At 41.6% G+C, this 22,779-nt stretch overlaps 1 protein-coding gene and 1 pseudogene across 8 annotated transcripts in view; one reads left to right on the top strand and one right to left on the bottom strand.

Annotated features, from left to right (window-relative positions):
• Positions 1 to 22,779, top strand: part of LOC147017748 (phospholipid-transporting ATPase IC-like) — a 159,478-nt gene that overhangs the window by 118,229 nt on the left and 18,470 nt on the right. For all 8 annotated transcript variants that reach the window (XM_085847630.1, XM_085847632.1, XM_085847631.1 and 5 more), the window contains 6 exons: positions 1 to 107; positions 1,094 to 1,261; positions 7,778 to 7,889; positions 10,843 to 10,918; positions 18,014 to 18,116; positions 21,911 to 22,217. The exon at positions 1 to 107 is cut by the window's left edge and continues 6 nt beyond it. In XM_085847630.1, coding sequence (XP_085703756.1) covers positions 1 to 107; positions 1,094 to 1,261; positions 7,778 to 7,889; positions 10,843 to 10,918; positions 18,014 to 18,116; positions 21,911 to 22,217 — 873 coding nt within the window. The remainder of the gene's footprint in view (positions 108 to 1,093; positions 1,262 to 7,777; positions 7,890 to 10,842; positions 10,919 to 18,013; positions 18,117 to 21,910; positions 22,218 to 22,779) is intronic.
• On the bottom strand, positions 8,276 to 8,416 carry LOC147017749 (signal recognition particle RNA; annotated as a pseudogene).

Genomic DNA, 22,779 nt, shown 5'->3' with positions numbered 1-22,779 from the left:
ACCCAGAAGGAAAGTTGAAGTTATACTGCAAGGGTGCAGACACTGTCATTCTCGAGAGGCTACAGAAGGATAATCCATACAGGGAGCAAACTCAGGAAGACCTTGATGTAAGCAAAGATTTAGAAATTAAAAGTGGGAAGGTGGGTGGGTGAATGGAGGTAGTTAGTGAACAGGATTATCATACAAAACACATAGAGGAGGAAAGTGATTTTGCTGCAGTAAAACCAACTACATTATCGTAACAGGTATGTCTGTTTGGTGAATGGACACTACAGTTCATTCATCGGTATGCAGTCTCACCTCCTTGGGGCATCTCTACTAACCTGGTGCTGATTATATTCACACAATGATGGTATAGGGGTTGCCCCAGCTCGGCAGTGCATCTAACACCCGTGGTTAATAGCTATGATCATGTTTTCTCAATGTCTGCAATGAAGAACGGTACTTAACCTTTTCCACCACAATAAAATTTTCCAACTCGAGTTATTTCTCAACAGCAACATAGCCCATTGGTGATCTCTCAAGGATAGCCAGCATTGAGTAGATTACGCAGACTAACAGATTAAGTAATGGCTGTCACGTTAGGCTGTGCTGGAATTTTTCCCCACACAGGAAGATGTTACATTATTATCATGTTACTGCGATAAGGTCATAAACGAGAGTCATGCACAAACATTTGCATCTCCAACACACTCGGCGCCATTGGTGTCACCGGGCCATTGCTGCGTAAGGCCATAGTGAAGTGTTAAGTCAAGAAATGGTTTCTGCATCATGGGTTTGTAAGGCAATCTTGAGAAGAAGAATCATTTGACTGAATTATAACAGAGAGCCATACCTCTGGCCTTTATGCACTATTTTGGTGTGAATTGGTTTTTGGTCATCGTGGGAATATAATTATAATGCCTCTTGCTGTGATGTAGGGCTAATCCCTGAAATGTCAGCTTTGCTTCCCATGGCACTCAATTTACCTTTGTCAATCCTAAGTTTATAAAAACCTATTGTCAATATAATGAAACAACAATAAACCTTCCAACTAATCTTAATAAACCATCTCATTCCTGTTCACTGCCATACCTTTTGTGTGTTTCACCAGATGTTTGCAAATGAAAGCCTACGCACGCTGTGTTTGGCCACACGTGATCTCTCTGAAGAGGAATATCAGAATTGGTACAGCAAGCACTTCCTACCTGCCAGCACAGCAATTGGCGAGCGTGAGCGCCGCCTCAGCAAAGCATATGAACTTATTGAGAAAGAGATGGTGGTGAGTTCAACGCAAGTGCACTTTGCTTTTTTGTATATACAGAGTCAAGGCTCGGTGAAGAGCTCGTGCACCGAAGGGATCAGGATGCACCAGACCACAAGCAGCAGTTGAGGGGGTGAACACCAACAGCAGGGTTGAAGGACAAAATAGAGGGAGACTTGGACAAACAATGGATATGGGGACGAATGAGGGGAGTGGAGGGTGGCAGGACCCATGGGGTGCACAATATGGACACAGAAGCAAACTCTCAGGAAGGAAATGTGGAAGAAAACTTACTCAAGGTTCTTTTAACAATTTATTATTATGGAGTCGAATCACATGAACATAAATTAATGGGGAGAACGTTAACCGTCTCTCTGTGCCTTTGACGATTTGAACCTCATGCAAGGGTACATCAGGATGTTACACTGTGTGCACAGAGGGGACTTTCACCCCTTGTTTTACTTTGGGGACTCTCACCCCCTGGATACCTTCATCTTAACAAAACATCAGGCGTCTGACCAGTGGGACTTTTAACCCTTATATCACTCTGGGGATTTTAAACGCCTTTTATAACATTCGCGAATGCAACAGGATTCTAACTTGTTTCCTATAGCCTGATAAATGATTCAACTCTGAACACAGGTTAAATTATAGGATCATGTTACCCGGTAAGTCAGAGATGGGCATTCAACCTGTGGTGAGAGCAAACACAGAAGAAATTGGGACTTTCAAAAGGTTCCGTCACCTTTGTTTCATCTGGCTTACAGTGTTTGCTGTCACCCAGGTGCAGTCCTCTGATCTCCTTTCCTCCAGGATTTGTGATCCTGCCGACTACGCCAAAACTGTAGACGAATTAATAATTAATTAATTAATTATTACATAGCAAATCATTATTACTAAAAGCATATATATATATATATATATATATATATATATATATATATATATATATATATATATATATATATATATATATATATACACATACATATATACACTTTATACAGTGCAAATGTAACGGGATGAATATCCATGTGTGAGGGTGCCTTAAGTGTACAAAATGTTGTGGGCCCAGGTTCGCAGGGGCATTCCGGATTTTCCCTGGACCCACCAGGAATCGCAGCCATTGCACACGAATAAGTCTATGTCATGGCAGGTTGCTAATCGACCGTGAATGCCAACAATTTAACCATGTGATGACCCAGTGTCCTCAGTCTGACTACCGTTTAACTGGGATACATGCAGTCTACTTATCGGGGAATCGCGCCCTCGGCCGTTTTGTTTCTTTTATCTTTATTGGGTCTTGGTTAAGGTAGCCGAGCTTACTGCAAACGCAATGCCAGACTGATGTGAGAGCCAATCTATTTGGGGAATTATAATCTTCCAGCTAATCTACTTACATACATTGCTGGACCAATGGAAGAAAGGACAACCATGGGCAGATTGGAAATATAATTCAATAAGAATAATTTATTTGCAATAAGCAATGTGGCATACAGGGAAGGAGGGAAGGGAACTCGAGGGCTTTAATGGAGTCAAAGGGCAACTGGGGCAGGAAAAGGGGAACTGCAAAAAAGGCAATCAATGTGTGTATTTACAAAAAGCAAAGAAAATGCCAAGTCGCAGACTTAACTTACCCTGCTCCTTACCTACCAGATAACATGACAAGGGTAACCATCAGAAACACACACACTCACAGTGGAGACAATTGGGAGGGGCAGGGTGGCTTCACCCTAACGGGAGATGGAACCGTCGCCCTACCCAGCTTCGTACCTCTCTCCCTGCTGCTCTCCGGTACGGCCCCGGCATTGCACACCACAACTGAGTGTCCACGAGCTCTGTCGGAACCGTAAAACAAAGCGTCCGGAACCAGGGCAGAAAGTGGGAGTGATGACCAGGTCACAGAGACAGAGAGAGAGAGAGAGAGAGAGAGAGAGAGAGAGAGAGAGAGAGAGAGAGAGAGAGAGAGAGAGAGAGAGAGAGAGAGAGAGAGAGAGAGAGAGGACCAGGACCAGGACCAGTGTCGGGCACAGCTTTATAGTTCCTGGGGCAGGCACGGCCAAAGAGCCGCACGTCAGATCTTCCGAGGCAGGCTGGGGTCAGCGATTGGGCCATGTAAAATATTACGAGCTGACCCCATGCCAGCCATTAGGGAATGCCCGCGCGGCCCCACCCATTCTGTGCCCACCCGGATATGCACTCAGTTGGCTCTTCCAGCTATCGCCAGGAGCCGAGCTCCACACTTATCATGGGGAAATCGCTTTTACCCCCATGCACCATGAACGAACCCCACATGTCTAAAGATTTGCTCGTTTGCTCCAGTTTATAATTAATTTCTGTGAGAGAATGAGATGCCAGCAAAGCGATCTTCTCTTCAGCAGCTGGGTAGTTTCATTTAAACATTGGAGATACTAGTCTTGGTTACATGTATTTCAGTGAGATAAAAGCACATAACATTTCATAAGATACAATTCTACTTTACGTGTATATTCATTTATATCACTATGAAAGTCAAAAGACTGTTGGGGGAAAAGGGAAATTTTACTCACTGTCAATTTGACTCCAGTACAAAAGTAAAACCTTATTTTATACTGTGTTCAAATCAGAAAAGTACTGGCAACACGTGAATATAATTGAGAATAAATGAATATAATTATTTTTCTTCCACATTGTGATCTGAGATGGTGGTGAATAGTTGTCTTGAAGACCTGGAGGGAAGAATAAGGTTGAATATTGATGTGGATGTTGATTCCACTGGCAGGAAAAAAGAGGAACGAACGATTGGAGGTGAGCAGTGATTCTCGATTTAGGTAGTGTCACCAGAAGGGGGTTGATTGTGGACCGCGTGTGCACTGCTAATACCTGGACGGTCAAAACATGGAAAGAGTAGAGAGTGCAAGACCAGAAAAGATGAGGTAGAAGACAGAGATGCCATTGATGGGTCTGTGATGGGAAAGTAATAGGCCCATGGACTCAGCTTCGGCGCTTGACATTCCAATGGTATTGAAGGACTTGATTTCCACAGCATAAAGCTGAACGAGGTGTGAGGCAGCGGTGCCAGCCCAGAGGTGAGAACATTGTTCCATCAAGCTGCAGATAAAAACTTTGTAGGTGGATAGGAGTTCAGGTGTACCAAATATGGACTTTGTATGATGGAGGATGCCCAGTTGGTGGCTGACTTTGGAGACCAACTCTGAAATGTTGTTTGCCCAAACAAGATCATGGCTGATAGTGAGACCCAGGAGTTTGAGTAACTGAGGATTGTTAATGGGTGGGGTGGGGAGGGGGGGCTTTGTGGGTGCAGGGTGAGACGGAGGCTCTGAGAGGGTGGGGTGAGGGGGAAGGTTTGAGTGGGTGGGATGAGACGGAAGTATTGAGTTTGTGGGGTGAGCGGGAAGCATTGAGGCGATGGGTGAGAAGGGATGCAGAAATGGGGGACTTGAAGCTTTGAGGTGGTGGGGTGAGTGGGTGGGGGGGGGAATGGAAAGAGTAGATATGAAGATATGAAGTGGAGGGATGCTGATTCCAAATTCCCAAATTGGACAAACAGACATAAAGTTCATGGGATTGGAGGTGATAATTTTTGTGGAAGGCACAGAGAAAGGTGGTGCTGTATTTGCAGAAGGGGCTTTGGTTGACCAAGTGTTTCGCTGACAGACAGTTTTGGAAAATAATCTTTGTGAAGAAAAACACATGAAGTACTCCTGAGGATAAATAAGGAACATGAAGCATTTTAATATGTCTTAAAGTGCTTTTAAAGTAAGAACGAAGAAGCATTCATATAATCAGTGAAGGTTCAATTTGAAGATTTTGAGAAAAGGGGGGAAAAAAGAATGGAGAACAGGAAGTGCAGGCAGAAGGGAGTACAAACAGAATGTGATTGCTGTGGAGTGAAAATAAGTGTTTTTTTTATCGTTTGTTTTTATTTTTTGAAGCGATGAGGGAAATATGATAATGTTGAGGAAGTGTAAGTAAAATATTTGGGAAGAAATAAACAAAACGATGACTATGGAGACAAAAGGGACACCATTTTCACACTTGCTGTATGAAGAGTGTCCAAAGTAGGCCTTGAACAACACGGAAACAAAATCGACAAATACAGCACAAAATTTGATTCAACACGGAATATTGGACGGGACATAACAGCAACACTGGGACAAATATACAGCAGAAAACACGATGAATCTGTTTCAAAAAACAACTTTAAAGAGGTTGAAGCGACAGATGCACAATCGACCAGCACATGGAGAAATCCCCCGAACCGGATGTTGAACTGTTTTTTAACTTCTTGATGGATTGGCTTTTCTTATTTTGTTTAAGGACCTCAACTGTTGTTTTGATGTTTGCAATAATATTTTGATTCCTATAGTTTCAGGAAAACTGAAAGCTTTAGAATCCAAGAGATAGATATGATGGTGAGGCCCCAGCCATTAAGGGAGCACAACACTTCATTGAGCTACAGACAGAGGCTTTTGTAGGCTGTGAGTAGTTCTGATTTTTAGCTCGCCTGTTCGAAGAACAGAGAGCTATAGCGATACCCCCGGCGTGAGCGTGAGCATGAAAATGTTAAAGTTTTTTGGTGCAAGTTATTTAGAAGCTTGCCATTCATTTAATATGTGTACTAGGATGCTGATATTTGGCATGGAGGTTCCTTCGGGGTATATTATTGATGTCGTGAAGTTGAAATTAAAAAATAATTTCAAATGTTTTAAATTTTTGACCTGTTTTGAACTGAACTTTTTTGTAGCACATCAACGTTAAAGTTTTTGGTGCAAGTTATTTAGAAGCTTGCCATTCATTGAATATGTGTACTAGGATGCTAATATTTGGCATGGAGGTTCCCTTGGGGTATACTATTGGTGTAGTGCAGTTGAAATTATCAAATGATTAAAAAAAAAATTTAATTTCAACCTAAGATGGTGTCAAAGCCACCCAATGCTCGCCTGTTTATACTAGATGCTTGCCATTCATTTAATATGTGTACTCGTTTACTGATTACAATATACAAATACATATATTGCTTTAAAATTATTTGGATCAGACTTCACTGCAATCCTTTATAAAAAAAAAAAATTATTAGACGAGTCTTTTAAAAACGATAAATGTATAAACAGGCGAGCATTGGGTGGCTTTGACACCAACTCTCTGGTTTTAATAATGTGGCGGTGAGGTGTTTTTCGCTCGCCTGTTCGAAGAACAGAGAGCTATAGTGATACCCCCGGCGTGAGCGTGAGAGTCAGCGTGAGCGTGAGCATCAGCGTCAGCATGAGCATGAAAATGTTAAAGTTTTTGGTGCAAGTTATTTCCTTTCTAATGTTTTCATCTACCACACTATTTTTTTACTGATTACAATATACAAATACATATATTGCTTTAAAATTATTTGGATCAGACTTCACTGCAATGCTTTATAAAAAATAGTATTAGACTAGTCTTTAAAAACGAAAAATGATAAATGTATAAACAGGCGAGCATTGGGTGGCTTTGACACCACTCTGGTTCAAATAACTAGTGAATAACGCATCTGTAAAGATGGGTTAATTTCCACAGAGTTACGGACGAGATGACAACCCCACCCGGAGTGATGGATGTTATTCGATAAACATTTACATTGAGAGGATTTGAGTCCTCTCCCCGCCTTTGAACCCCCAGGGATATGAATTTCTTTAATGCGACAAAAATCTTCCCCTGGAAGACATATTCCAAGTGTTTCACAAGCTTGTGATTTTTTTTCAAGGTCCATAGAGAGGGACGAGTGTGCTGCATGCCTATCAGACCAGCTATAATATATGGTCAGCCCAGTGGAGGTCATGGCTTATGGTGAGGAATAGAATTTCAACCTCTACCAGTGGCTGAGCAGGCTAATAGATAGGTGAGTTTGCTTGATGATATTTTTAGAGCAACACAGTGTGACTCAGAGAGATTCCAGGATTGAAAGATACATGTTCTGTTTGTCATACTGAAATCAAATCAATTCCATATGAGCAGAGAGAGATGTAGCTGCTTTGCGTCTATCAGTGAGATGAGGATACTTTATGACAATGCTGAGTCATTGGCAAAAAATGAAGGATGGGCTTTATAGAGCAATCTAGTGTTCGGTTATAAAGATGTAGCAAAGACTCAAGGCCCAAGACATTGCTTTGTGACGCTGCAACCGCTACTGAGAAAATGAGAGATGGTTCATTTGAATTCTTCCCTCCAGGGTTTCAAGCAAGTGTTGCACCACCATCTCATGTCCCCACTCCCACCCCCATCCCTACATATGATGCTTTCTACCTCCTTTAACCCAACCTAACCTTACCCTCTGACTTGCAGGTTACCGTGTTATTTCTTCTCCTCTTTTCCTGTTTGTTCATTCCATTGCTTATTGTGTCCAACTGTGTGTCCCACTGTCACTACGTTGTCTTTGTATTCTGTCACCTTGTTCTTCGATGAGCCTCCATTTTATGGACAAAAATAAGAAAAATGTGAAGGGTTGGAGTTGATGAGAAAGAAGATTTAGCTGATCTTCAATAATGTCTTGTTTGGTTACAGCTGCTTGGTGCCACGGCGATAGAGGACAAACTACAGAACGGAGTACCCGAGACCATTGCCAAGCTTGCTGAGGCCAAGATAAAGATTTGGGTTCTCACAGGTGACAAGCAAGGCAAGTGGAACTCCACCAAGGACATCCCTGTTTGTTTTCTTACATTTTGTGATCACCTACAATAACAACTATTACTGCACTCAATAGAGCACACACTGACACGAGCTTGAACAGTTTACATTTTTCATCCCACTGATAGGCCGGATCTGCATCCAGCCCAAAACCAAAATCGAATCGACTTGTTATTTTCACCGACCAAACCCATCCACCATGTTTTGTCATAATCCATCTCCAAAGTTTCGAAATGTTGTTGTTCGCCTTTCGGCTGCTCCCGTTAGGGGTCGCCACAGCAGATCATCCGTTATGATCCGCATACTGATTTGGCATAGGTTTTACGCCGGATGCCCTTCCTGACGCAACCTTGGTCGCCTCTTACGACACAGGGATAAGGATTGGGTTTCGCCATCATTCCGGGCTGCCCTACACCCTCTCATAGCACGGCCCAGCGCAGAGCTCCCGTCCTCAAGCGATCCTCCAACCCAAGCCTCCGAGTAGCTGGATTACAGGCGCACGCCACTACGCCCGGTCTCCAAAGTTTCGAAATATGATGCTATTTATCTTTTTGGCTCCATCTTTCTTGATGGTGAAAAATCACGTCAATTTTTTTTTTTTTTTCAATATATAGATCAGGATCTTCACCAAAATCGAATCAATTTGTCATTGACAGACACACAACCTTTCCACTAAGTTATATCCATCCATCACTTCTTGAGATATCGTGCCGAATATCGTTTTTGGATCTACCTTTCAATGGTGAAGAATCACTTTTAAAATTATTCTTGCCGGATCTTCACCAAAATCCAAACACTTTGTCCTTATCACACACCCAACCTGTCCATCAAATTTCATCCGAACCCATTGATAACTTTTTGAGATATCCTGCTCACAGACAAACAAACAAGCAGTCATAGACTGGTACTTACGAAAACATCAACTTGACCTCTGACCTTGTCTAATAAAAGCTGTCTCTCGAGAAGGTAGCGACGCAAACCAGAAGTTTCTACAATGATTCTGTACCAAACCATCAAAAATCGAATGTTTGACCTCACTGTGACCTTGACCTTTGACCGAATTTGACCAAAATCTAATCAGCACTAGCCATCACCTTCCTGAATCACGAGGTGTAATTTGACATTGGTAGCTTCTTCCGTTCTCGAGTTATCTGTACCAAACCATCAAAAATCGAATGTTTGACCTCACTGTGACCTTGACCTTTGACCGATTTTGACCAAAATCTAATCAGCACTAGCCATCACGCTCCTGAATCACGTGGTGTAATTTGACATTGGGAGCTTCTTCTGTTCTCGAGTTATCTGTACCAAACCATCAAAAATCGAATGTTTGACCTCACTGTGACCTTGACCTTTGACCGAATTTGACCAAAAGCTAATCAGCACTAGCCATCACCTTCCTGAATCACGTGGTGTAAGTTGACATTGGTAGCTTCTTCCGTTCTCGAGTTATCTGTACCAAACCATCAAAAATCGAATGTTTGACCTCACTGTGACCTTGACCTTTGACCGATTTTGACCAAAATCTAATCAGCACTAGCCATCACGCTCCTGAATCACGTGGTGTAATTTGACATTGGGAGCTTCTTCCGTTCTCGAGTTATCGTGCCAACAAACAAACAAACACACACAAACACACACACAAACAAACAAACACACAAACAGATGACGGAAGTCATCAATATACTTACGGAATCTTTAGATTTCGTAAGTAACAAAACTAGAACGGCACTCGGCAGAGCGCATACCTCCACCAGGCTGAGCAGTTTACATTTTGTATCCCACTGATAGGTCGGGTCTGAATCCGGACCTCCAAAATCTAACCAGCTTGTTCTTGTCACATAATCAACTCACCCACTTCTTTTTGTTATACCTCATCCACAACTTTTTAAGATACAATGACATATATATATATATATATATATATATATATATATATATATATATATATATACATATACATACATGCACACTCTCTCACACACACACACACACACACACACACACACACACACACACACACACACACACACACACACACACACACACACACACACAATTATATTTTTGGCCATATATCTCAATGGTGAAGAATCACTTAAATATTCTTGTATCTGTATCCAGATCCAGGTCTTCACCAAAATCTAATAATTTCGTCTTTGTCAAACACCCAACCTGTCCAATAAATTTTTGTCTGAATCCATCCACAACACTTGGAGATATCCTGTTCACAGACAAACAAACAAACACAGACAGCCAGGGGTGAAAGCATAACGTCTGTCCACCTTTGGTGGCGGAGGTAAAAAAATATAATCACCTTGTTTTGAGAAAAACTCTAATAAGATAAGGGTGAAACGTCACATACATTGTTTTCAGGTCGTCATAAAAAGTCAGTGTAAAGTGTTTTAAGTGATTGTGAAACGGAAGCTGTGTAAATATACGGCTGTGAAATCATCGACCCATGAAACAGGACATGGAAGCAGAAATTAGTTTGAAATTTATTGAATGTTCATCTGTTGCTTCATGGTGTGTTTTCTGTCCCACACTAGGATGTGTTGGTGAAAGATTTTATAACATGGCGAGTTCTCATTTTAAAAGATGCTTTCGCTTCCCTTTGTGTTATTTATTTAATGGTCCATGAAATGGAAATCGAACATAGGAGAGGTGGTGGTACACCTCTGGCAGGTATTCAACTAATGGTTATTCTTTAAATAGAAAATCAACAAACTGTTGTAATAAATGAAGACATCACCAAGGAGAATAGCTCGTTTCCCAACAAGGCTCGGCTCAAATACTTCAGGTCCTCCGATGTGAGCTCTGCCTCCTGAGCACTGACATTATATTTTGTCATGCCTTTATTTATTTATCTGGATATTGCCAAGAAGATTCCCCCCCCCACCCCCAACTAACTTGTTTTTTTGTTTGTTTGTTTCAATCCACAGAAACAGCAGAAAACATCAGCTTTTCATGCAACCTCTTAAGGAATGACATGGAGATCTTAAAAAATGAAGATGTCAGGTTTGTGAACAATTCTGATTTGTTATTCCGCAGATTTGGCCTGACACATTGTAAAAGGGGCTGTTTATTAGATACATACTCTCGATGGGTAGGGGTATCGAGAGCCAGCACGGGCCCTGAGGCGAATAACTTCAGGGCCCCCCACCTCCACCCTTTTTCTGTTTTACAACTTTTTAAGGAACTTTTTGTAATTGAGATCCTAAATTAGAGTAGCAACGAGCTCATGAATAAACCAAAATCACAGCAGCAGCCTTTTTAGCTCATAGTACAAGTGTTGAAAAGTAAATCAATGAAGTATTAACAAATCTATTATACAAGTTGAAGTTGGTGTCTGTCAGTGCATCGGCTGTCTCCCGTTTCCGGTGGCCGCTTCACATGCTGCGTTTGAAAAACTCATCATTCGCTTTGGAAAAGACAGGTGAACGTGCATGAATAATGTTGATGTAAAATTTTATTTGTATTTTGCCCTCTTTTAAGACAAACTTAACCTCTGCGACCTGGTGTTGCACCACCATTTCACGGTGGGTGTCACAAGTCGTTCAGATCCTCGACTCCTTTTGCTTCTTTGGCTCCTTTGACGACTTTGGCTTTTGGTTCCTCAAGCTTTGACTCCGAGTGAAACCAAAAGTGCAACACAATTAACCGTTTTAACACTCCATTAAATTATTTATATTGAAAGATTAACTTAAACGTTTTCCATCACTGTGGAAGTATACTTTTGCTTGCTTTTCGCATCCCACAGCTACTCATCTTAGTCTATATAAATAAAAGGGTGTGTGTGTGTGTGTGTGTGTGTGTGTGTGTGTGTGTGTGTGTGTGTGTGTGTGTGTGTGTGTGTGTGTGTGTGTGTGTGTGTGTGTGTGTGTGTGTGTGTGTGTGTGTGTGTGTGTGTGTGTGTGTGTGTGTGTGTGTGTGTGTCAGTGTGTCTCCTGCATAACTCCAAAACTATAAAACCTAGCACCCTTAAACTTTTCAAGCATAAAAAAGAAAACTCCAAGGAAGTGCAGGAGTGAAAATTGGATGTATGGGTTAATTAAAACACCCCTTTGGAAGATAATTAACGGCCTTATTTAATTATATCCTTCATCAGGCGATCCTCGGCCACCTCGTTCTCTGGGTCTGAAGCCGCCATGTTTTTTTGGCCTGCTCAAACATGCCTTGACTTGGAACAGGCCGCAACGATTTCTTAAAGATAAAGTTGTTGTTTTCACTTTCCTCACTCATATTCTCGAATGCCTGTTCATCATAACTACCAATCACTTTTGTAAGTATATATGGTTTTCAAATTAGAAGCGTGGAGCAATTCCATGCATTGAATGATACGATTTTCCACGATCTACTCTCACGGACTAATTAAAGTATATCATCAAAATATTATGTCAGTTTTTAGGATCCGATGTCGTCCTGACTAAATAAGTGTCAAAATCTGAAGTGGAATCTGATAATTTCAAGAAATATCGAATGTTATAACTAAGCCGATATACCGATTTACTTTAAGCAAGCGAGGCTGTGTTCCCTCCTCCATCGATACACAAGAAAATGTGAAATTTTCAAAACATTAAACTGATCTTTTTCTACTGTTTTGGGAATTAAATTGAATGATAAAAATTTTTAGGAACATGCCAAAATTAATGAGCTTCATTGAGCAACATGATATAATGCATTCACTGCTCGTCCTCAATCCTCATGCCCTGTCCTCCAGAGGACTGCCTATCCATAGTGTCTGCCAGATCGATGTCTATATTTTCGGAGGCTTAGTGAGGTGTTCCGCAGGGAATCAAAGCAAATCTGGTGAAAAAAACGGACATTTTAAAATAAAGTTATAACGTTTGCGCGGACCTCGAACCAATGTACCACATGACACGTGCACAGACATGCAGGCAAAATGGCGTATTTTCTGCAATGTTTATTTCACGGGAGGTTGAACTTTGCTATGTCTCCAGGATTGTTCTGCATTTAGCTGCAAGTCTTTTGTGGATAAAGTCATTTTATTTCAACAATTCAATTAAATTCATTAACTGCTGTGTGCGCGGTGAAGATCTTCTTCTTCTTCTTTCGGCTGCTCCCGTTAGGGGTCACCACAGCGGATCATCCGTATGATCCGCATAGTGATTTGGCACAGGTTTTACGCCAGATGCCCTTCCTGACGCAACCCTGGTCGCCTCTTACGACACAGAGATAGTTGTATGCGCGGTGAAGATGGGCTTTAAAATTAAAGGGATTGTTCATGGTATGCAGCAACAGCCTGGCCAACCGTTTCTTATCAACCATTTAATTGGAATGCTTGCATGAGTGCTTAAGCAACTTGCTGAGTGTTCATTGTCGACAGCAGTACCACACTACGTCATTTTGAGTGAATCGTTTATTCTCTGCGGATGCTTTTGCCATGCCACATTAATCAGAGTGAGTGGTTCGTGCTCTGTCACCCTGAGCGAGTGGTTTGTGCTCCATCACCCTGAGTGAGTGGTTCATTCTCCGTCACCCTGAGAGAGTGGTTTGTGCTCCGTCACACTGAGCGAGTGGTTCGTGCTCCGTCACCCTGAACGAGTGGTTAATGTTCTGTCACCCTGAGCGAGTGGTTTGTGCTCCGTCACCCTGAGCGAGTGGTTTGTGCTCCGTCACCCTGAGCGAGTGGTTTGTGCTCCGTCACCCTGAGCGAGTGGTTAGTGCTCTGTCACCCTGAGCGAATGGTTCGTGCTCCGTCACCCTGAGCGAGTGGTTTGTGCTCCGTCACCCTGAGCAAGTGGTTTGTGCTCCGTCACCCTGAGCGAGTGGTTTGTGCTCCGTCACCCTGAGCGAGTGATTCGTGCTCCGTCGCCCTGAGCGAGTGATTCGTGCTCCGTTCACCTGAGCGAGTGGTTCGTGCTCAGTCACCCTGAGCGAGTGGTACATACATGCTCCATCACCCTGAGCGAGTGGTTAATGTTCCATCACCCTGAGCGAGTGGTTCGTGCTCCATCACCCTGAGCGAGTGGTTCGTGCTCCTTCACCCTGAGCGAGTGGTTCGTACTCCATCACTATATCACACGATAGCTCAAAAATTTCAGGATGGATCTGCAAGAAACTTGGTGGGCAGGTTTAGTGTGGAACATGGACGAATTGACTCGATTTTGGTGAAGATCCGAGTCCGGATCCGGGCAGAGGTATGCACTCTACTGAGTACACTTCAAGTTACCCTTGCCAGAGGAGAGGGTATTGCATTTGGGCCTGTTTGTCTGTTTGTTTGTCTAGACAGAACTTTCGTGTTTTTCTCTGCAACTGTTTGTCTGAATGAGATGAAATTTTCACCATTGAAGCGACGACTCATGTAGAAAGTTTTAATGATAATTATGATGTCACCGGTCACGTTGTGTGGCAGCCATGTTGGAAAAATGGGGAAAAAATTGGACCTTTGTATCTCTGAAACCGCACCAATGAAAATATTGAAACTTGGCACATAGCAAGTACTCCTCGTGGGGAATAAGTGTGACAATTTGGTGATGTCATGGGTACCTTAATTATGACATCATAATTGCATATGTGGAACGCTACATCCGATGAGTATGAAAAATTTTTAGGGTCATCTATGGATATATTGGTCCACAGAAATGAAATTGATGATGTCATCGGTCACATGATTCGGCAGCCATATTGTTAGGTTTTTTTTTTTTTTTTAAACCTTCCAACATCTCTGAAATGGCTGAACAGATCGAGGCAAAACTTTTTACATATTACTGCCTATCCATGAGGAACAAAACGACCATACCTATGATCACATAGGTCACATGGTTTGGCAACAATATTGGACTTACCCTCAAACATTAAAAAAAAATTTCCAGAATGGCTGGACAGATCGATGGGAAACTACACACGTGTTCCCCAAGCCTTGGGGATACCAGGGTAATCACGAATAATTGATGTCACATGGTCTGGCAGCCATATTGGATTCAGCGGAAAATCTTTTAATTATTTTTTCTTGGACCGCTTCATCAATTGACGTGAAACTTCACAATTATGATCTAGTCACCATGGGGAATATAGATTTTACATTTCAACCTGATCATGCACATGGTCTGGCAGACAAAATTATTTAGTTATTTGAATCTGGGTTTATTTTTGAATAAGACTCACTTGGCTGTGCCTGGATGGGTTTGAGTTGAGGGTAGAGGCATATCAGCTGAAACCCAAATCCTATCCAGGTTCCTCCTGATGACTCCATCTTTGTTTTTTGCTTGTTTGGGTTACTTCTGATGACTCCAATGCAGAACTATACCTTCACTATTTGGTCTTCCATTTGATTTGAATTGAATTTATTTTCATCCCGATCTAAATTCAATTGAATAATAATACACGTCATGGATTAGGGTCAGGTATCCGATCAAAGCAAGACATGTTGGTACCCGGTCATCACTGCCAGCAGCTATAAAGTGGCAATTCTAGTTATGTCTGTTATTAATATGTAATAAACCAGTACACTAATGCTACACAAAATACACAGCACAAACTGACACAAACACCACACAAAACAAGTTCTGGTGAGGTCTGCCATCTGATTGCTCTTATTCTTGTTGCATACGTTTTCATTTTGTGAAGGATGGAGCCATTCTGGCCAGTGAGGTTTTTGGTCGTGAGGTTTTATTCGGTATGCTGGGGTTCAAAGGGATGCCGACTTTTTCTGTTTTATCTCTTTGGCCTGAGGTTTTGACGTGGCCTTCCATTCTGCTGGAAGGCTTGCTGAATTCTGGGTGTGGTGGGCTCGCGCTCAGTTTGCTGGGTCTCTGGCTGATTGTGCGGTCAAAGCCCTCTCTGAAGCTCAGGAGAGGATCATGATGGTCTGCCTCTACAATGAGGGCATTAATGATTATGATGTGAATGCTTGGTTGTCTCGGTTTGTCAATGCTGAAAGCCCACCACGGTTTATCCAAAATGGTTTGGGTATATGGACAGGAGGTCGGCAGTACCACATTAAGCTTTGGGTTGAGAAAGATGGCACAGTCACCCACATCTCTCGTGGGATTGTTATCGGGATGGACTGTGGGAAGTCCACAGTATGCCGCAGGTGCGGTCAACCTGGCCACCTTATTATTACACCATTATTACTCGTTCATGTGTGGGAGGAGCTCCATAGGTCCCATGACTCCTCTTGCATGCTTCACACTGTAGTTGGTGTTTAATTTCATCACATCTATGAGTTTAAAATTGACATATTTGAATGTATGCGGAGTTCAAAATTAACGTACCAAGGTCCGGCGGATTGTCGTATTTGAAGAAATGCGCAATTTTGAATGGGACATCTGCCTTTTCAGGAATGCCATATTCCGCACTGAGTGTAAGGATACCTCCGTGCAAATTGGCAGTCCGGAGAGTCATATTGATCTGGATGTAACGCTTATTATAATTCCTGGACCGTTGTTTGTGTGTTTGTTGTGCTACTCCTCCAACAGTTCTGGGCTGATGACATCGAGACTTGCTACATAGGATTAGCATGACCCAAATTAATGTATAGGGGTGTTTTTATCTTAGCCAGTGGTCTCAGGGGAGGGGGAGGGGAGAGGGAAGGAGGGTGCAAATTCTCTATGTAAATGTGTATTGTGTAGCGCCACCTCCAGGTGGAGAGGGTATTACAAGTCTCCACCAGTTCCAGTCCTGTATTCCTGTCCCCATATTTTCCAGTGCAGTTATGTGTTTTGAATTATAAACAGGTTTATTTTTGCTTCGTGCGTGTAACCAGTTTTTTATTTTTTATTTTGCTCATACAAAGCTGTCAGTTGCCTAAACACCACCCAAATAAAGATATGCGTTAAAAGAATGTATTGTTTGCTTGAAACAAGTTTGCCCATAAGGCGTGTACTCTGCTGGTATGAACAGTGCATCAGGATTAGGCTTCCTCATTAAGAGCGATGTCGAGGTCCTGAGTGTAGATTAAATTATTCTGGGATGATTGGCTTCGCTCAGGGTGGTTATGTCATCGACCTCCTTGATCGTGCTCAACGTGCACATATACACCCTTCAGAGAGCGTGTGAAAGAGTGGAGCTCCTGCACCAGTTGGAGGTCCTCCTCTCCACGTTTGGAAGAAAAATAATTATATTCATGTTCTCTCAATGATAATTGTTGCTGGTACTTTATAAATTTAAATTTTGTGCTATAGTCGAATTGGCTGTCGGTTATGTTTCCCTTTTACCCAAGAGTATTTTGACCTACATATTGATAAAAGGAATATCTTACTATGAAACAGGGTGACCTGGTTGATAACACTGCAAACTTTTGCCATGATTGTGTCATTCTCTCTTTCACCAGTGGACACGTATTGTAGTTTGAGTTCTTTTTGCCTCATGCTGATCAGCCAACCCTGTGGTGGAGTTGCCAAATGTCCCCCCTCCCATTCTTTGGAAAGTCAAATTGTGTATAACAATAATTTCTTCGGGCTTTTGTTTCAGTGAATCATTCAATGTTCTTCCTCCGTATATATGGAATTAAAGACTCTCCTTTGGTATGCTGATCCAACTTGTGGAAATTGAGTTATTTTCCACCACACACGTCTGCAACTATGATTATTGGGGGTGTTTTTAATATAGACGTGGCCAGAATAGTCCAGAATTCTTCGGCCCGGGCCCTTAAAGGGCTTGTTCAGGATCTTAAGTTGAGGGACAAGGGTGCGGAAATGTGTATATCACCTGTACTGATGCGGCTGCTACCAGTCGGACTTGGATTGACTGCTTATTTTTGTCATCAAATGTTGGTGGCCTTGGCCTGGTACTTGATGTGGTGGCCTTTTCAGATCATTGTCATTTGTCTCTGGGCATAGAAATTAGATTGGGTGCGCACCTGGTGCTCTGAACTCGATAAACTTAACAGTCACCTTTGGGAGAACGTCAGTTTAGTGCCTTCCTACGTTCCGAAGTAGAGGTATTGGCAAACTATGAGTCGGTGCTGTGACCAATTGACGAGTGAATATTGGTGACATATAGCGACAGCCACACACCTCTATTTATTAGCCTATAGTAGAGAGATGTATCTGGGTTTTTTTTTTAATTGTTTCTATTTAAATGACTCCAATGCTTTGAAAATTTTTGTTTGATTACCGGATGTGAGATGGATTGTTTGTGATTTTTCAGCAAAATGATTCAGGAATCGATTAGACGGAAAGATCCTCCAAGCAACCCAAAGCAGCTTCTGAATCGCTCACATAAAGCCCTCATCGTGACTGGCAACACCCTGGTATGCTATGTGTGGACGAGCAATCAAATTGTGGTGCATGTTGAATATTTGTGTGTTTGTCTCTTACATTGTTGTTGATGTTTATCTTGTTTAATGTTGGTTTAACATCATTTGATAGTGTAAATATTTATGTTACGATGAAAATGAAATGTATGATTGTGAGAATTTCGTGAAGGATGAAATACTCGTTCAAAATGGTGTTTTTTTTTTTTTCTTCTTCTTTTTTCATTGTTATAAGTGTGTTTAAACCAATTTTTTGTTTTTTAATCTCTGACTGTTCTCCAAGAATGATCCTTTGATATTAACTGTCATGAAAATCATAAGCATCTTACTGATGTACACAATTTGGTGTCTGTCTGTCTGACTGTGGTACATTCGTTCGTTACTTGTCCAATCTCAACCAAACTTGCAAGGGGAACTAAGGGTCACATAGCAGAGGTTGCAGCGACAAAATTTGCCCCACTCCCCAAGGGGATTTTTTTCTGCCATAGAAGAACTCCATGTTAAGGTGTATTAATAGGTTATCATGGTGTTTTGTGGGGCACGCTTACCGGAAGTAAAAATTATTATAACCACAAACTATGCAGTCAGTTCTGTCCAATGTATGATTACCTTTTTTAATAGTCGCTACTGTTGCTTAACACGAAACTGAAAGAAATTTAGAGGAAATCCGACATCCTTGAGGCATTCTATGCTTACCGTATCCCCCACAGATGAACGAACCCGAGCCGTCTCAACTTGCTAGGCTTCGAGGTAGGCCGCTACCTCGGCCACAATAATGTTTCGCTAAAAAGGTGCTTAAATGATTCTTTCATGCATGAATGATGCATATGCCATTGCCTAACCAATTTTTCTGGCCATCAGATTACACGTGGACTGCGTAATGTAAATGGATTGTTTATAACTTCTATCTTGGGGCCTCATAATCTGGTTTCTGCCGGTCATGACTTCAAGTGTGATGTGCGATATTGCCCCCAACACACTTATCACCCAATTGTGAGCTTCATTTGAGGCATAACCCCATTCCTCACGGTTGCCAGCATTGTTTAATTCTCGCCCGAGGGGAATTTGGAGTTAATTGTGTATGTACATGTATATTTATACACATTCATGGTGTATACAGTATGTAATGCTAAGTGTTGCTGGTCTTCACACCTGCCAGAAGTAAAATTTATTTTCACCACAAATGAATAGATTCTGTCCAATGATAATGTCATACTGTAATGACAATGGCATAATAATATTAACGTTATGACAAATTAATAATATGTATATATATATATATATATATATATATATATATATATATATATATATATATATATATATAGATATCAGGGGTACCCAGCATTGCCCGGTGTTGTTCTCATCTTGTTGAGTTTTTGATGAAATCAAAATTTTTTTTTTTTTAATATTTTTTGTGGGGGCCAAAAATACTTCCCCACACCCACTAAGGAATGGGGTTGAGGATCATTTAATATTACCTTATTGCTACAAAGGCATAGTAGGCACTACAGAGCAATAAAAAAAACATCCAGCTTTTTTTTTCAAAATTAAATTTTTTTCCCCCCAAAATTCCGTCACTCACCAATGAACCTCTGAAAGTTTTATGAAGATCCATTTGTCTATGTCTGAGAAAAATGGCGACACACACACACACACACACACACACAAACATCTCACAGTATAGATGGAGCAAGAGTTTGTATGTCCGCTCTATACCCATTGGTTGGACAGCTGGCCTGATGCCACTCACAATTGTAACATGAAAAAAACATCATGCGTCCACCATTTTGGTGCTATGATAAGCCAAAGACCTTTTTGGAAGTGTCTTATTCACAATCGCCATGCCCCCCCTATAAGTTTTCTGTTCAGTGTAAAACAACCTCAGCGACTGTTAAAAGGATCGTCAGATATCGAAAGCTTGGAGCCGATGTGCGTCAGTACGTATAGGCCTCAGGCTTCAGGCCGCTGGTGTAAGTCTATGGCCCAATGCAATTGGAATTATCCGAGCTATATAACCACGATGCATTATATATGCACATAAGCAGTAGACATGTTTTTGCTTCATGTATATCACCCGGGTTATTATTTATTTTTGGGTGCTATTTGGGACAGTGGTCTGTTGTCTATACACCACCAAAATAAAAGGATATGTTAGAAGAATGTGTTGTACACTTGGAACAAGGCTTCCCATCTGGCGGGTACTCTGCTCGTATTAACATTATTAACAATAATAATAGTAATTATAATAATAATGAGGATAATAACATGGCCGAGTCGAAAGCACCATTGGCTAAGCGAGTGTGAAAATGTATAATTAAGGTAAAAAGGACTTTGAATACAAATGTATCTCAACTATGTAGCTATGCACACACATGACCACACCTTCCTTGGGAGCGAGTGTTTCTAGTGTGTGGGAAACTCTCAAAACTGGACACAGGTGTGCCTCGACTTTTGCTAAGACATTGCATACTCAATTATTTCCGTTGGATCAGAGCATTAACAAGAGTAGTGCTCAGATGAGAACTCCAAACACAACCCAAAGCTTTTGACCAAAGGACTGTTGTAAATCGCTTGTCTGAGGGTGTTTCAAATTCGACCTGAAATTTTGTTTATACTTAGAGCTAAGCTTGAATGTGAACTAAAAAAATAAATATGCATAAAAACACGACTACTCAACTTATTATCTAGCTTTGGACACGCACTCATCGTAACGGAGTGGAGCTCAACATTCTCTCAGTGTCGACTTATTCAGGCTGCGTATGTAGCGAGTGCTACGTACACAACCTAATGAAGTCGACACTGTCGGCCCTCCCGTGCATTTGGCTTGATTTGCACCTCAACATCATTGAGCTGTGGGGACCTCTCCTGTACCACATCACACACTTGTCAGCACCCTCTTTGTAGCTGTGGCAAGTCTATTGCGGTGGACAATTGGAAGGTCCTCATTGGAATATCGGTTTTCCTGTGAGCATCGACTGAAAGTGACTTGCTCTCATTTCTTTCTTTTCTTGCATTTCTCAACCCTCCCCTGGCAACTTCCATTTTTGGCTTTTCACCCTGGTATTTTGTTTTTCTGGTGTACCACTGGTGTTGACATGCCCGTGTCAACACCCTCCTTCCCTGTATGTGCGACCACTGGAACAAAGTTTAGCCTTGGTGGGTGCATTTCCTGAATTGAATAGCCTTAGCATGAGCATTGGCAGCCTTAGGGGGTGCACTTCCTGATATTGCTTCACCATGTGCCTGTAATCATGCTCTAAAGTGTTAAATTATCAGAATTGCGGAACCATTGTGAATGCTTGACAAACGCACGCACAGCACGTTCACTCATGGATCACATCTTGCGAAATGGATACCAGGCTATGGAAAGATGATCAGTGTAACCAATGTTGTCAGATAAGATTCAATGAGTGATAAACACACTTTAATGCATTAAATAGTACGAAGGTAAATAAAAAATACATACTGTGTAATACATTTGTTTAACTCGATAGCAGCACGGTTGCCAATTCTTCTTTCTCCAACTCTACTTCTTCTTTACTCCATCATTGATCATTGCTTCTTTAAAACAAACAAAAAAAAAAGAGCTGGGGTCTGAAACCTCTGGACCCCTACACCCCTCATTTCCTCATACATCAATTGGCCCTTTTTATGTAAAAGCCAATTCAAATTTGAACCACCCTTGTAGTCTCTTGTAGCAAGGTTGATAAATCTTATATAATACTTTATTTAGCCAATAATACATACACTTGAACATTAACCTTTTTTTTACTTTTTTTTTTTTTCAGAGTACCATATTGACTGATAAAAACTCTAGAATTAAACTCCGAAGAAGGAAGAATAAGAAGAGGAATGGTGGCACAGCATCAGAGGCAGTAGTCAATGGGGTTGAAGACCAACAAGCGAAGCAGCAAAGTGATCAGCTGAAGGAACGTCAGCGGAGGTTCATCGAGCTGGCCAGTGAATGTGCCACAGTAATCTGCTGTCGTGTCTCACCACTTCAAAAGGCAGAGGTCGTCAAGCTCGTGAAAAAGCACAAGAAGGCCATTACTTTGGCTATTGGTGACGGAGCCAATGATGTCAACATGATCAATAGTAAGCATATATACTTTGTTATTGTTATTATTATTATTAAAATATTATTTTGTTACCTCCACCACTGAAGGTGATGGAGGTTATGTTTTCATCCCTCTCTGTCTATTTGTTTGTTTGGTAATTGCAAAATCGAAGATTTTTTCAAGTATATTGGTCAGCGAATTTTGTTATTCTATCTGTCTGTTCGTCTGTCTGTTGGGTGGTCGCGAGACTACCGTTATTCTCAGGTTTTCCGTCTGTCTGTATGAATGTAATGGACAGCTCTGGAGGCCAGAGGAGTCAACCGATTTTGATGAAACTTGACTGGTAGGTTCATACCAGGATCCAGTTGTATGCTGAGTACCGTTGCTATGGACGCCACCGTTGCCGAGCAACGGGACTTTGAAATTTTTGAAAAAAATCCGAAAAATATTTTTATACATATTTTTTTTCGAAAATCAAAAATCGGCTTGCGCTCTTTCATGCGCACGACAATCAACCTCTTTGTCAGAATTTTTCAGCCCGATCCTTCAAAGGCTGTATGACTCGTATGCAATTATATAGCGACCCCCATGTCGCCTAC

This window comes from Eptatretus burgeri, chromosome 11 (assembly GCF_056783735.1).
Source record: "Eptatretus burgeri isolate ZD-2024b chromosome 11, Ebu_testis_v1, whole genome shotgun sequence".
Classification (NCBI taxonomy): Eukaryota; Metazoa; Chordata; class Myxini; order Myxiniformes; family Myxinidae; genus Eptatretus; species Eptatretus burgeri.
The sequence above is the reverse complement of the archived record's forward strand: the minus strand, read 5'-3'. Positions and strand labels throughout refer to the sequence as shown.